Consider the following 15466-nt stretch of genomic DNA (forward strand, 5'->3'; position numbering starts at 1 on the left):
AGGTCTGGTTCTTCAAGCCCTGCCAGAAAGTTGGGGTTTGGATCAGCACTTGTTAGTCGGGGGGAAAAATAGGGGAGGAGCTAGATGGCATAAACAGATCTTTCTCATTCCAGCTTCCCCCCTCGCAGCTCTGACCACATCAGCCCTTGGTCAGATCCCTTCCATTGCCTTTTGCATGAAGCTTAAGCTTCTCATCCTGACCTTCAAGCCTCTGTCCCATGTCACTAGTCTTCGGGCTAGAAGGCAGAGGGCGAATGTTTCAAGCCACACCTGGTGTTAGTCTAGTTGGCAACATTGCCCCTGCAGAGCCAGGCCCTAGGAGAGGGGCGGTATGGGGCACGCCTCTCCCTGGAGCATTCCATTTACACATATCTGTCTCTCGAGGGGTCTGTCAGTTCGGCTCTGGGTTAGCCTGTGGGGTGGTGAAACCCTCCCTCTTCCTTCAGTTAATGGATGTAGCGTGTTCCTAGTCATGTAGCTAAGCGATGGCATCTGCAGTGGTGGGATGCAGTTCTTGTAGCCCACCCTGAGCCTAGTCCGCAGGCATTCATCCACAATGCGTGTCATCGTCTGTGTCAAGCCGCAGCTGCACCAAGGGCTGTCACGAAGGCCCCAGAGACACTAGTTGGCTGCACAGAGACCTTGCCTGGTCCAGAACCTGTTCAACAGGGGCCGTGGGCAATGGGGCAGGTCAAAACCAGGTGGGCAGATTTTGAGGCCAGCGGCGAGGGACTGACTGGGGATAACAGATCCATTCCTCTCGCCAGAGCATTTTCCGCCCTAACATCCTGGCATGGCGGACGAGACCATAATGGGCGACGTGACGGCAAACGTGCAGCTGGTGGTTTAAAAAGGTCACTGTGCAGCCGCAGGCTTGGATGGGCGCGTATGTTCTCCAGTAGCTTGCCAGTGGCGACCTCTCGCCTGATGTGAGGTGGAGCCATATTGCTCAGAACTGGGAGCCATGGGAGTGGAGTCGGACGCAGGGTGCTGGAGATGATGTGCATGGTGGCACGTAACTGCGTGCATGAGCTGTGTGGGTTTGGGGGCAGTTACCCATCCTGTTTAAACATGGTTCCAGCTAACACAGCTAGAGCAGCTGCACCATCAATTATTTTGCTATTTCTGGTAGGAGGGGAGCTTCCCAGACTACTGCTATGACCTGATTCAGTTTCAGTTACCGTATTCGATTTGTATGCTGGGTCACTTGTCTAAATCCTCAGACTTCCTTAGCAAACCTCATATGATCTCCTTTAGTTTAAAAAGAGAGAGAGGAGGTTTGAGAGACCCATCAAAAGACACGACCCTTCATGTCTCCACTTCTCTGCTATTTTTATCTCTAGTTATAGGTCATTTGCTTTCCTGGTGCCTGTTCTTCCCCTGGAGTTTTTGTCTGGGTGGCTTTCGTTCGCTTCTGTTTTCTCTCCAAACGTCAGAGAAACAGCCCAGCGGCTTTCCGTAAGGCCCCATGTGCAATCCTAAGACATTCCTCAGGGGCTTTGCGGCTGGCTTTGAGATCTGCTTCAGGATTTCTTCCTGAGCTGTCAGGTCCTAGGGCAAGGGCCTCAAGACACTTTTGACCTCCCACAAAGCTTCCAGTCAGTCCGTGGGAGGCTGGCTGGGAAGCCCCGAAGCAGAAGTCCTGAGCACCCGAGGTAGAAGCCGAGACTCAGACTATGTCTCAGTGCAGATCTACCAGCAGCAGCCTTGTGGTTCTGTTTGGCTCCTCATGGCTGGAGAAGGTGCTGCCTTCCTAGCCTTTGTTTGTTTTTGCTCCATTTCCAGCTTTTTTTTAAAAAAAAAATCTTTTCCTTCTCTTTTTACCCAGTTTTTTTTATTTGCCTCTTCCCCCTCCATCCCCTTTTTTTTATTACTTGCCTATTAAATCTCTCCCATCCCAAGTTCCGATGTGGCCCAGGGCATCTCTCCCACACAGGCACAGCCAGATGCCAATCTCATTCAAACAGCAGCTCCGTCTCCTTATGATGTGCCATAACTGTTTAGTTGCAAGCTTGTGACTTTTGCAAAGAGAAGGAAGGAGGGGAAGGGCTGAGGTCTGCTGCAGTCCTTTGCATTCTGCAAAACATTTCGACATTGGTGAGGCCTCATCTGGAGTACTGTGTCCAGTTTTGGGCCCCACACTTCAAGAAGGATGTGGCTAAATTGGAGAGAGTCCAGCGAAGGGCAACAAAAATGATTAGGGGACTGGAACACATGAGTTATGAGGAGAGGCTGAGGGAGCTGGGATTGTTTAGCCTGCAGAAGAGAAGAATGAGGGGGGATTTGATAGCTGCTTTCAACTACCTGAAAGGGGGTTCCAAAGAGGATGGCTCTAGACTGTTCTCAATGGTAGCAGATGACAGAACGAGGAGTAATGGTCTCAAGTTGCAGTGGGGGAGGTTTAGATTGGATATTAGGAAAAACTTTTTCACTAAGAGGGTGGTGAAACACTGGAATGCGTTACCTAGGGAGGTGGTAGAATCTCCTTCCTTAGAGGTTTTTAAGGTCAGGCTTGACAAAGCCCTGGCTGGGATGATTTAACTGGGAATTGGTCCTGCTTTGAGCAGGGGGTTGGACTAGATGACCTTCTGGGGTCCCTTCCAACCCTGAGATTCTATGATTCTATGATTCTAAAACACTCTGACCAGGCAGCTGGAGCAACAGGGGCCGCAGCATGTGGCTTTGAGATACTACAACGATGAGGAATGTTTAAATCCCTAGACAAATACATTTGAAAGCAGGGAGTTGGGAGAGGAAACCAGCCTGGAAACCCAGTGGATCATCAGATGTTCCAGAAGCGACGACAGTGAGCCCCAGGACAGCATGATCTCTGATCCATACCTAGATCTACTCTCTGAACCTCCATGATACCATGTTTTCTGCTTTATGCCCTTTATTCCTCCCCTGCCCGTTCCTCTCCTGGCCCAAGCAACCCCTTTCTCACGTTTCTTTTTGTGACAGCTTCTGCATTTGGTTAACTTCTGCATTTGGTTAGTGAACATGCTTCCTGGGCAGGCACATTGCTGTGGAACTAGGCAGGGGTTATTGGCCTTTCTTTCACACCTCTGACCCTCTTTGGGTGAAGGACTTCCTGCCACCTGCAGCCAGTCAGAGAGCATTGCGGGTGGCAGGCACAACCTCAGAGGAACGCCTTAAGAATCACATTAGGAAGCACCCATTGGAGAACTTGGCCATGCTCAAGCACTTGGGGTATCGAGACGAGGGCCCTGTGGCCATTGGAGATGAGCCAGGAAATGTTGGAATATTCACTGGCGCTCTGCTTTTCTCCCGTCCACCTGCCATGTGAATGACTCTCTTCCCTGTAATCATGTGAACAGAGCTAGGTTCCAGCTGTGCTCCACAGCCAAACACCGTGGAAATTTGGCCACTTATGTTCCGAGGCGGAATTGGGTTTTCTTTATATTTGGCAACTGATTTCTTAGCCATTTATTTCATCATCTCTTTAACCAGTTCGAAAGGTTTGATTCTATAGTTTAGCTTTGTTTCCCATAAAGAGACCTCTGTACGTGGAGGGAAATTCTTAAGCGTTGAGACTGGAGGAATGGATGGGACTGTTCGGCTGGCACTAAGTGGACCAATTTCATGTGCAACTGTACTTCCGAAATCTGTGTGATGGGTTTGCACCCTTTCCATGTGTGGTGGTGGTTCCTTAAATCTTGATCTTGTAGGAAATCTGTCAAGCGTATCTGAAAACAGGGTTTTTAGAACAGGAATTTTGCTATAGTATCTAAGCAGCATTTTAAGCAGACTCGAGACCTACTTTCCATGCTGTTCCCTGCTAACTTGGAGGCCGGACACAAAACCACCCTTCAGTTTTACTTATGTCACCACATTCTACTGGCTAGGTTACCGCAGTGTTAAAATTGGCAATATACAATTGAGTGTTTCTATCATTAATATTTAAACATCTCACAAATCCCGTTATTTACTCTTAAATGTTTGTCTATTTCCCCAGTGTAATTGGTAAGACGTTATCTGCTCTTCCCGGTCATCTGTGTAGGAGTCTGATATTACAAACATCCTCTATGAATCTTTTATATTAATGCAAAATAAATTCACAAGTAATAACTAGATATTTGTTTTGAAGTGCAGGAAGTATGTTACTATTCAACCGAAATCTAAAAATTGGATGTGAAAACTGGGTGACTCGTTATGGTGAAGGGGGACAACGTTACATACAAAATACACTCACCTGCTTCTTTCTTGCCATCAGGTTTTTGTTTACTTGTAGCAGTGACCATTATAACCGATCGCCGGATGGAAATCATGGTCGTGCTATTCGTGACCCCCGGATCATTCCAGTTTTGCATATTTTTAAACAATCCTCTTGTTCTTTACTCTTGGGTTTAAACTTTTTCAGAGGCGCTGAGTGTCCACAGCTCCCAGCGATGTCACTTACCACTCATCACCATACCTCGCACATCTATACAGCCCTTTGATGTAAAGAGCCATATCAGAACTATGTATTATTATTATTTAAATTTGCAAAGGAGATCAGTATCACCCCCATTTTGCAGGAGGGGGAAATTGAGGCATGGAAGTGAAGTGACTTGCCCAAGGTCAGCCAGCAAGCCAGTGGCAGAGCCCGGCATGGAACCCAGGTCTCCTGAGTCCCAATCTAATGTCTGTTCCTTTAGTCCACACTGTTTCCCTAGGAACATGGGAATTGTCAGACTAGATCGGACCCAAAGTCCGGGATACTGTCTCCAACAGTGGCCAGTGCCAAATGCTTCAGAGAACAGTATAGGAATGCCACAGTAGGCTGATGTGGGTACTCTGCTCCCTAAGTAGGTCTCTTCCTAATCCCTTGTTTTAGGTCCTGAAGTATGAGTTTTTATATCCTTCAACACTTTTTTTGGTTAGCATTATCTATTGCAACTCTGGATATAATATGGACATCCAATCTGTCTTTGATCTTGCTAAATACTTGGCCTCATTGACTTCCTCTGGCAATGAATTCCACAGTTTAATTGTACATCATATGAAAAAATATTTGCCTTTATCAATTTTAAGTCTGTCACCTTTCCGTTTCCTTGATCGCCCCCTTGTTCTTGTGTTAGGAGACATCGGGTATGTCTACATTGGGATAAAAGCCCTGTGGCTGGCCCGGGTCAGCTGACTTGGGCTCGTGGGGCTAAATGTAAACATTCAGGCTCAAGGTGGGACCATCCACCCTTGCAGGGTCTTAGAGCCTGGGCTCCAGCCTAAGCCCAAACATCTAAACAGCAATTTTTCAGCCCCCGATCCTGAGCCTCGTGAGCCCAAGCCAACTGACCGAGGCTAGCTGCGGATTTTTTATCCCCATGTAGACATACCCGTTAAGAGCAATGAGTGCTCAGAACATTACAAACCAGGTCATGAGAGGAAGGTACGGTCCAGTGGTTAGACATGGGAGACCCAGGTTCAGGTCCGTGCTCTGCCTCAGACTTCTTGGATGACCTTGAGCAAGTCACTTGGTCTCTCTGTGTGTCTGTGAAATGGGATAGCGGCAATTTTCCACCTCTGTCCAGGGGTGGTGTTTGGATTAATACATTGTAGGCGGGAGGTGCTCAGGTACTGTGGTGATGGAGTCCAGAAAAGTGCCTAAGATAGTCAGATTGGTCAGAGGTCCCTGGGGCTCTGGGTAATCACACTAATCTCTCTCTCTCTCTGTTTCATTAGTGTGGAAGAGGAGCTAGCCAGGAACACAGACAAAAGATTTTTAAACTCCAGCCAAAAGGGTCTCAGTCCCTTGGGCCTGTTCCTTCAACCAAAGTTGTAGGGTTGGGCCATTGGTGTCGGTGGAATCAGGATCAGCCTTTTGTCTCCAGTTTAACATCAGGAGCACCACATGGATGCCTTTGGACTTAACCAGTGTCTGTTCATTTCCTTCCTGCTGTTTTAAATTCTGCCCCAATGATTTTGTCCCATTGATTATAAATTATGCTGCTTAGGAAATAGCAATCAGTGTCTTCCTTTGGTAAGGTACAGTGTATTCCTAGGGCTTGGCTGGAAAGTCCCGCACACATTGATTGCTAGCAAGAATTAAAGGAGGTTTTTAAAAGGGTGTATAAAAGACAAGTAATTACATCTTATTGGGTCAAATGTGTTCGGTATCTCATCCGACAGGTGGCAGAGTGGCTTAGTTTTGTTGCCATCTCCTCAGACGCAGTTATCGGGCTCCACCAGAAGTATTAGAATTGGACTTTAGAGGGGTTGTTTTCGATCCGTTGACGTAGCAACATGGACTGTATCTCATCGTTTTCAAAGAGGGCCCCTCTGGGAGTGGAGTGCTCTCAGCGTCTCTCAGGATTGGGCCCATTGCACGGCCAGGAAGCTGACTGCATGGGATGCCAGTCTAGTTCCTAGAGGTGGAGAACTGCAGGAAACTCTCTGTGGCCTAGCTACGGCCAGCCTGTCGGGACAGTAGAGATGTGCTTTCCTGGCCCCATTCCTGCAGAGCGGAGAATATGTCATACAGCTTTAATTGGAAACATTTTAGCCATTGCTTTCCCTCTGCTGCCGGTGCGGTGTCCTGCTGTTCCAACGCTGACCTCCTTGCTCACTCCAGAGTGATGATAAGCACGAGAGCAGTAGGGTAAAGTTCAGCGGAGCATGCTCCAGGCACACTGATTTTTTATTGTCACCATTTTTCGCTGAGGAATTTCTATTGAGCCCTTTTGCTCTACGGAACCAAAACAGTCTTGCCCAGGGAGTCGGAGTGTTTTGTTATCTAATGTCAAGCATCCAGATGCAGAGATGCTGATAATTTTTACAAAGTAGCGGCATTGTTCGGCTGCTCACAAAGCTGCCTTTGAAGAATATGAAAGGTTTTAAAATACTCTATATTTTTGGTTAGTGCAAATCGACAGCGGCACCGAGATGCAAAATGTTTTTTAATTTAACAGGAGGGCTGCACAGCTGAGTGCTTCGGAATAAATATTGCTTTGTGCTCGACAGACACAAACTGCGTTTTATCTAGTGGCTTGTGAGAAAAAAAAAATCCTGTCAACTGGGTTTTTCATCTCTAAGCTTGGCTCCTTTTGACTTTGCAAGGAATGTCTTGGAAGCTGCCGTATTCGGGTATCTTCCATGCAGACTGTGCTAGGCATATCGGCTAGGCTGCCAGCTGCTGTTCGACACCAGCTCACTGCCTGTAGCCTAGTTAGTGTGAGCCTACGTCACTACCGGGCAAACTAGTTGAAACAATAGTAAAGAATAAAATTGTCAGACACATAGAAGAACATAAATTGTTGGGCAAAAGTCAACATGGTTTCTGTAAAGGGAGATTGAGTCTTACTAATCAATTAGGGTTTTTTTAAGGGGGTCAACAAACCTTTAGACAAGGGGGATCCAGTGGACATAGTGTACTTAGATTTCCAGAAAGCCTTCGTTGACAAGGTCCCTCACCAAAGGCTCTTATGTAAATTAAGTTGTCATGGGATAAGAGGGAAGATCCTTTCATGGATTGAGAACTGGTTAAAAGACAGGGTACAAAGGGTAGGAATAAATGGTAAATTTTCAGAATGGAGAGGGTAACTAGTGGTGTTCCTCCAGGGTCAGTCCTAAGACCAGTCCTATTCAACTTATTCATAAATGATCTGGAGAAAGGGGTGAACAGTGAGGTGGCAAAGTTTGCAGACGATACTAAACTGCTCAAGATAGTTATTTACTCGTTCCCATAATATAAGAATTAGGGGCCACTAAATGAAATTAATGGGTAGCAGGTTTAAAACAAATCAAAGGAAGTTCTTCTTCACACAGTGCATAGTCAACCTGTGGAACTTCTTGCCTGAGGAGGTTGTGAAGGCTAGGACTATAACAGGGTTTAAAAGACAACTGGATAAATTCATGGAGTTTAAGTCCATTAATGGCTATTAGCCAGGATGGGTAAGGAATGGTGTCCCTAGCCTCTGTTTGTCAGAGGGTGGAGATGGATGGCAGGAGAGAGATCGCTTGATCATTATCTGTTAGGTTCACTCCCTCTGGGGCACCTGGCATTGGCCACTGTCGGCAGACAGGATACTGGGCTGGATGGACCTTTGGTTTGACCCAGTAAGGCCAGTCTTATGTCCTTAAGGGACATTAATTGATTGTGGGTATGAATGTAGCAAAACAGATAGAAGAATTTGAAATACAAAAAGGAGAATGAGAGAGGTGTGAAGGGAAAACCAGATCCTTCTCTTTCTTTCTCTAAGATGCTACTATTTTTCCCTTTGAAATAACCTGATTCAGCTGTAAGAAAATATGGCTCGACCCCCACAAACCTCGCTCACACAAGCAGATCTGCTAAAGTCATTGGGGCCACGCGTGAGAGTGAGGACTGCTTGTCTGAGGAAGGTTTGCAACAATCGGGGCAAACAGAAATCTACAAACACTAGGAAGAGCCAGAGGAAAACCTCAGTTGTCTGCTGTAGTGACATTGTCCGCATTCTCTTTGTATTTAAAAGAAACCAGACTCACTCCTTATCTTGTCTTTAACCTTGCTTGGCAGAGGAGCATGGGGGGCAAGTTGCGTTCATTTTATCCCTCTCCACCACCAGTTTGGTTTGTTATCTTGGGCCCTGATCCTGCCAGTGGATCCACACAGAACGCCTCCTGGCCCAGGACTCACTTGAATATAATTGCAAAATGAGGGCGTTGAAGTGTGAATTAAACCCTAAGATGGCTAACCCTGAACATTCCCAAATCCTTTGACTTCTCCCATGGGGTCTCTTCTCACCTTTCACTCACTTTGAACAACATAAACTTGATGCACTGGGGAGTTCACTTCCACTCCTAGTCGGTGATCTATTTGCATCCCCTGGCCTAGGTTGGTGACAGAAAAGGCTATCACAAGCATTCGCTGACAACTACAAAACGAATCATGAAAAGCTCTTGGTGGTGGTAGGCCTGTAGGGGGCTTGATGCTCGCTTCTCTCTCTTTGTTAACGAACGCCACGTTTTAGGCCTCACGCCGGCAGGCAGCGTCTCCTGTAAGTCGTTGCACCTCTTCCACGGGGGAAGCGTGTGAGGGGAGATCGCCCAGGTCTAGCGTCTGCAGCTGTAAACGTGATCGCCTCCCTTTCCACAGGTGCACCGGACCCCACCGCTGGGGCCAGCATCAACGATGAGAACTGCTGGCATTTGGACGAGGAGCAAGTGCGAGAACAAGTGAAGCTGTTCCTGTCTCAGGGAGGGTACTACGGCTCTGGGAAGCAGCTCAACTCCATGTTCGCCAAGGTGAGCTGTGGGTTACTCTGTTCCTTGTGAAATTCTCTGATGCTTGTCCCCACGTGAGGCTTCTCCACCTCCACCCTGCAGGCAGCCGGCTTCCCGCTGTGCCTCACCCTGCACTCAGCTGGGAATCGTTGCGCGGGGGGTTGGACTTTCAAAGGCACAGCTCCCTTCTACAGATTGACCCTCTATTGACACAGCATGTTGCCGTCCAGCGTCACCCTGTACTGTCCGTTCCACGCCATGATCTCCGCACTAGGCTGCCCGGCTCAATGAGGTGGCTTCCTCCTTGCTCCCAGGCCCCTGCCAGCGCGGGATGTGGGAGGGCTGCCAAGCTGTGCATCCAGGAGCAACACAAGTGAACGCTTGTGGATGGTTGTGTGTGCTTGCAAAGGCAGGTTGCCCTGTTAGCTCAGCTCCCATCATTAAGTGTCGCCTCAAGCTCTTTAATGAGTCAGATCCTAATAAAACAGCAGTTCTGTAGCCTGGGATGGACGTGCCAGCTCAGACGGTTCTGAGGGCTGGGCTTGTCCGAGCCCTTCGAAAGAATCTTGGTAAGTTACTGTCCCTCTAGTAGCCTGGATGGGCGACCCCGAGTTGCCTAGAGCAGTGGGTCTCAATCAGGGGTACGCGGACTCCTGGGGGTGCACAGATCAACTCATCTAGATACTGCCTAGTTTTACAACAGGCCTAATAAAAAGCACTAGCGAAGTCAGTACAAACTACAATTTCATACAGACACTGATTTGTTTATACTGCTCCATAGACTATACACTGAAATGTAAGTACAATATTTCTATTCCAATTGATTTATAGTATAATTATATTGTAAAAATGAGGAAGTCAGCAGTTTTTCAGGAACAGTGTATTGTGACACTTCTGTATTTTTATGTTGGATTTTGTAAGCAAGTCATTTTTAAGCGAGACGAAACTTCAGGTTCACAAGACATCAGGCTTCTGAAAGGGGGACGTGGTCTGGAAAGGATGAGAGCCACTGGCCTAGAGGTAGCTAAGCATCCTGCTATGCTGCTGGCTAATGTGATCCGGTTGAGATGGAGCGTGTCTACGAAGAGCCTGGATGTGTTTTTAAAAACCTTTTCCTCTCCAGCTTCCCCCTCCCATCTCTAACTTTAGGATTTCTCCTGACCTCTTCCTCCCTCCCCGCTTCAGGTCCGTGAGATGCTGCGCATGAGAGATTCCAATGGAGCCAGGATGCTGACGTTAATAACAGAGCAGTTCATGGCAGATCCCCGGCTCTCCCTCTGGAGGCAGCAGGGAACGGGCATGACGGACAAATGCAGGCAGCTCTGGGATGAGCTGGGTAAGTTTCCCATCTTGCAAGGAAGAGCAGGGCTGCCAGTTTGTCAGATCACTTGTGCTGGGAAGGGCAGGAAAGAGCTCATCTTAGCAGAGCAGCCTGAAAGACCATAAGTACCCAGCACTTTGACTCTGCACAGCTGGCTCCCACAGCTGCAGAAGTCTAGACAGGTGCATAGGCAGTAGGGGGAAGGGTCAGTTTCGTAGCAATCGAGCAGATTGATATTAATTTCTTTTTCCTTCTGATTTAGCTTCTCAGCTTCAGAAATAACCAACCAGCCCACCCCTTCTCTACCCGGGAGATGGAAGCGGTGTGCGCACAGATGGACTGCTAGGCTGCAGGTCACTGTGTTGACAGCAACTTAGCTAAATGTCCGCCGAGGGAAGTCAGTGAGCTGCAAGTCCTAGAGGCTGCTGTGGGAACAACTTGGCTTGTGGCTTAGCAGTGGGAGTAGGGAAGGAAGTTTGGCTGGCTGGCTAGAAATCTCTGAGTAGACTTTGATTTGGGGCTGGCAGCTTTGGCAGGGGGTGTCATGTCCCTCTCCCTCTAGCCATCTGCCTGTTGGATCTCTTTGCTTAGCCTTTGGCAGAGAAACCCATTCAAAGGTTCACGCGGTGGCTGAGGTCAAAGGAGCTTTGGGGGGGTCCACTCCATTTGTTGCCATGGGCTGGAAATAGTGTTACTCACTAACTCTAATCTGCAAGGAGAGAGGAGGCTTCCTCAGCTTTGTCCAGGGGAGCAAAACTTTTACCCATGACAGGCAGTGGGGACAGATCACCAGTGGGTGCGGGAGGGAGTGACGTGGGGTTAACCAGGGTGACTCGCTGCCAGCTGCTCACAGCAGGAGGGAGCCTCGTCTGTGTTCACGGGGGTGGGAGGGATTGTCCCCAAGCTGCGGGCTACACAGGTGCTCCGCTCCGGGGGGTGTTGCAAGCCCCCGCCCTTTCCCACAGCAAGCGAGCTGTTTACACCCCTGACTTTGTTACACTCGAGTGCCCAGTCCCTTGTCTTTTGGACAGCTGCAGATCCGTGGAAGCAGAGCACTCCCATTTACCAGCTTCCCTCTCCTTAGCACCAGGCACTTAGACGGGTCCACACGAAAACCAAATCGCAGTTTGTTTAACAAAGCTTGAGTTCCAGATCCAAATAAAAGCAAGTGGAAGGAATTGGTTACAAGTGAAGGAAAAACCTAAGTTGCACTCTAGAGCCTGTACAAGTTACTTTCCTATCTGATAAAGTATTTGTCCCCCGTGATCAGTCCTCCCAGGGCTGGTCAGTCACAGAGGCGACATTCTGCTGGAGGTGAAGCAGGCGGTTGTGATTCATCCCAGGCACCTTGGATAACCTTGACAAGCAACACCAAGGGTAACAAAGGTGGCACCTGTCTTTTCAAAGAGGTGCTGCCGTGATCCTGGCAGATCAACTGGCCTGAAGCAGTGATTGAAGTGGAAGAAGACACCCAGCCGAATGTGATGTACTGGGGACAAACAGCCCGATTTCCGGGAAGGAAAACCCTGCTGCTCTGATTGAGAATTCTGACCATGTCAGCAAAAGAGGGGGTAAAAGAGAATCTGCCGGCAGCTATTAGGCTTTTCAAAGGGTCTTTAACGTAGGCCAGCATGGAGCTTCGTGAGGAAACTTAACTAGTTACAAGGTGAAGTGTGAAGTTCTCTGGGGATTCCTCGGATGATTAGTGGTGAAGCAGCAACTGAGATCAGGGTCCTATTGTGGAAGGTGCTGCCCAAGCACAAAGTTCCCGCCCTCAAGAGCTGTCAAGCTAACTAGGCAAGACACCCCTCAGGGTGGGAGAGGTAGGGGTGGCAGAGGGTACGTCTGCACTGCACAGAAAAACCGGGGCACCGGGTCTCAGAGCCCAGGACAATTGACATGGCTCGAGGGGCTGGGGCTGCTGGGCTAAAATTAGCAAGGTAGACATCCCCGCCTGGGCTCTGAACCCTGGCGAGGAGGGAAAGTCTCGGAGTCTGGGCTCCAGCCCAAGCAGGAACATCTACGCTGCTATTTTTAGTTCCACAGCCCCAGCCCAGGTCAATCGAGACTCGGTGCTGCTGGTTTTTCTTTGCAATGTAGACATACGCACAGGGAGGGGAAGGGTCTTGCCCAGAGTCACCCAGCCAGGTCACTTGGCCAGGAATTGGTCTCCTGAGTCCTAGTTGAGTGTCCAAGCCACCGGACTGCAGCTTTGTAGACTAGTGAAGAGTCAGAAAATAGAGTTGAACTAAACGGTCCATTTTCAGCATGGCAGAGGGCTAGTAGTAGCGGGGTGCCCCAGCATGGTCGGGGGGGCCTGGCAGTGTGGTATTTATTAGTGCTCTGGGAAGGAGGTGAGCACGTTTGCAGATGACACAATGACTGAGGCTAGCCAAAACGAGAGAAGCAGCTGAGGAACATCAGAGAGACCCACCAAGGCTAGATCGGTGCGATAATAGCTGAAATACAATGCCAGCAAATGCAAGGGAATGCACATTGGAAAGAAACGTTTGAATGACTCCTACACATTGCTGGATTCTCACCTGGAAAAATCCAGGCATCTTTGGGGATGGCTCAGTGGGTGCTCAGTGGTCAAAAAGGCATACAACCGGACAGGAAAAAGAAACTTTGGAATCAAACTGAATACAGCAAATATTATAATGGTATTCTATAAATCCATGGTATAGCCTCCCCTGGAATACTGTCTTCAGACAGAGTCACCTTTCAAAAGAAGACAGTGGAAATAGTGGGTGTTCAGAGATTGGTGATGAAAATTATTAGCGATGTGGAGAGACTTCTGTCTGGCTTAGCGAAGGGAGGAATGAGAGGAGACATGATGGAGATGTACCAAATAGTGGATGGTTTGTAAATCGGGCACTGCTCTTTACTCATTCTCCTAATACAAGAGCCAGGGGATATACAGGGAAATCTGAAAGATAACAAATTGTAAGCTGATAAAAGGAAATGTGTATTTGTTTTTATGCAATGCAGTTAATCTGTGGAACCCACTGCTGCAAGATATGATTGAGACCCAGAGTGTAGTGAGATTAAGATTAGGGTTTGCTGTATGTGAGACAGTGGTGAAAACACTTGGGTCCTGTCTATACTTGTGCTTACACCAGTGTTAGCACCAGTGCAATTCTCCCTGTGGTAGAGAATGACACACCTGCAACATAAAGCCATAAGACGTAATAAGGGGGCAGCCCTGTACCTGTCTGATTAAATAAACTGGACTACTCATCACCTGGCTTTGTGGTATGAAAGAGAAAGCAGGCCCTTTAAAAATAATGTTTTTGGACACACTTAATAACGAATAATTATTTGTACAAACCTTGTTTACGACTGGAAAAAGACCAGCCTTAAACTAGATTGTGGATTTATACTGGGTGAAAAGTGAAGGGCTTGGCTGGATTTCGTAGTTTAAATACCCCTCAAAGGCATAATTTTTACTTATATCTAGCTTGCAAACTGAGCCTGATTTAAAGTGGTGGGCTCCGAGCCAGAGGAAAGACCCGATCTGGGGTTAGTCTGAGAGCTGTGTCGCTCTGGAGGGTTTGCAACAATACATTAGTATTTGAGATTAAATCCCCATCATGAGAAATAGCAAACAGCTGAACTGTAGCCTGACCTTAATCTGCCTGGAGATGGGTTTATTCATCCACCCCCCACCCCACCCCGTTTGTTTACAATAGGGCATTTCCCCGGGTCTGGGAGGGGAGGGGGTGTTGTAGGAAATTGGAGAAGTTCTTTGATTCTTTGCAAACTAAGCTCTAGAACGTCCGTCCGTGTGTCCTTTTCAGGGAGGTGACCAGAGAGATTTAGGGCTGGAGGAAGCTCTAATAGCCTCCTTCCTCCCATCACCCAGCTGAAATCATGGTCTAGGGGCTCAGTGTAACCATGCTAGGCACATTTCCTTATCGTTCAAATGGAGGGTTATGTAGCAGTCGAGTGGACAATGTAACTAAATGCAAATCAGCATCTCTGTGGGAGAAGGGGATATGTAGACTAAAACCCAGCCCGCTAAACCCAAACTCCGGGAATGGTCTTGTCGGCTGATGTCAATTGACCGAAGGGGAGGTAAAACCTTTTTCCATTTCCCAGATAACTTCCTGTCGGATTCATCCCAGTCTATCAAGTGACACATTCGCTTAGCACAACCTGCAGGGTCCTCACACCACTGCAAACGGAGAACTCTAGGCGAGTGGAGGTTCTGGAGTGAGGGATCAGAGTTAAAATATCTCCCAACGGTCCCACAAACTACCCTGCAAAGCAGCGAGGACTCCCAACACCTCAGACTCGTGGATTAGTTTGAGCCAAGACCCAGGGGGTGTCACACTGCAGTGTAGACACTTCCTACATTGATGGAAAGGATTTTTCCACTGATGTAACTAGTCTCCAAACTCAGGCAGACTCATAAGAACTTAATCATGTCCACACTGGGTCAGACCAACCTGGGGCGTTGGGGAGCTCTTTGCATCACACTCATCTAGCCCAGCAGCCTGTCTCTGACAGTGGCCAGCACCAAGGAATGAACAGAACAGGGCGATTTCCAGTGATCCATCCAGTCCCAGCCTCTGGCAGTCGGAGGTTTAGGGACACCCAGAGCATGGGGGTGGGGCCCTGACCACCTTGGCTAATAGCCATTGATGGACCTGTCCTCCATGAACGTATCTCATTCTTTTTTGAGCCCAGTGATACTTTTGGCCTTCACAGCATCCCCTGGCAACGAGTCGAGCAGCTTGAACCAGAGACCTAATTGACCTAAAGACTCGATTCAAAGCCTGGGGGTCTGGTTTGTAAAGTTGCAGATCAGTCACAGCTCCTATTTGATTTCAGCGTTTGCAGGGGCTGCCCAGCGCCATTTGCAGGCCCGCTGAGTTACCAATGTTTTCAGCCCGAGAATTAGTTCCCATTTGTTCTTCATGAGATGCGTAGCTTAGAGAC

General features: G+C 48.3%; 1 protein-coding gene across 1 annotated transcript in view; it reads left to right on the plus strand.

Moving 5' to 3' along the window:
• The window catches only part of ZSWIM5 (zinc finger SWIM-type containing 5), a 157525-nt gene that overhangs the window by 113613 nt on the left and 28446 nt on the right, over positions 1 to 15466 (plus strand). Inside the window, exons 3-4 of the mRNA XM_084637496.1 lie at positions 9074 to 9222; positions 10387 to 10537. Of these exons, the coding sequence (XP_084493622.1) occupies positions 9074 to 9222; positions 10387 to 10537 (300 nt within the window). The remainder of the gene's footprint in view (positions 1 to 9073; positions 9223 to 10386; positions 10538 to 15466) is intronic.

This window comes from Lepidochelys olivacea (genome assembly GCF_965140295.1).
Source record: "Lepidochelys olivacea isolate rLepOli2 genome assembly, chromosome: 8".
Lineage (NCBI taxonomy): Eukaryota > Metazoa > Chordata > Testudines > Cheloniidae > Lepidochelys > Lepidochelys olivacea.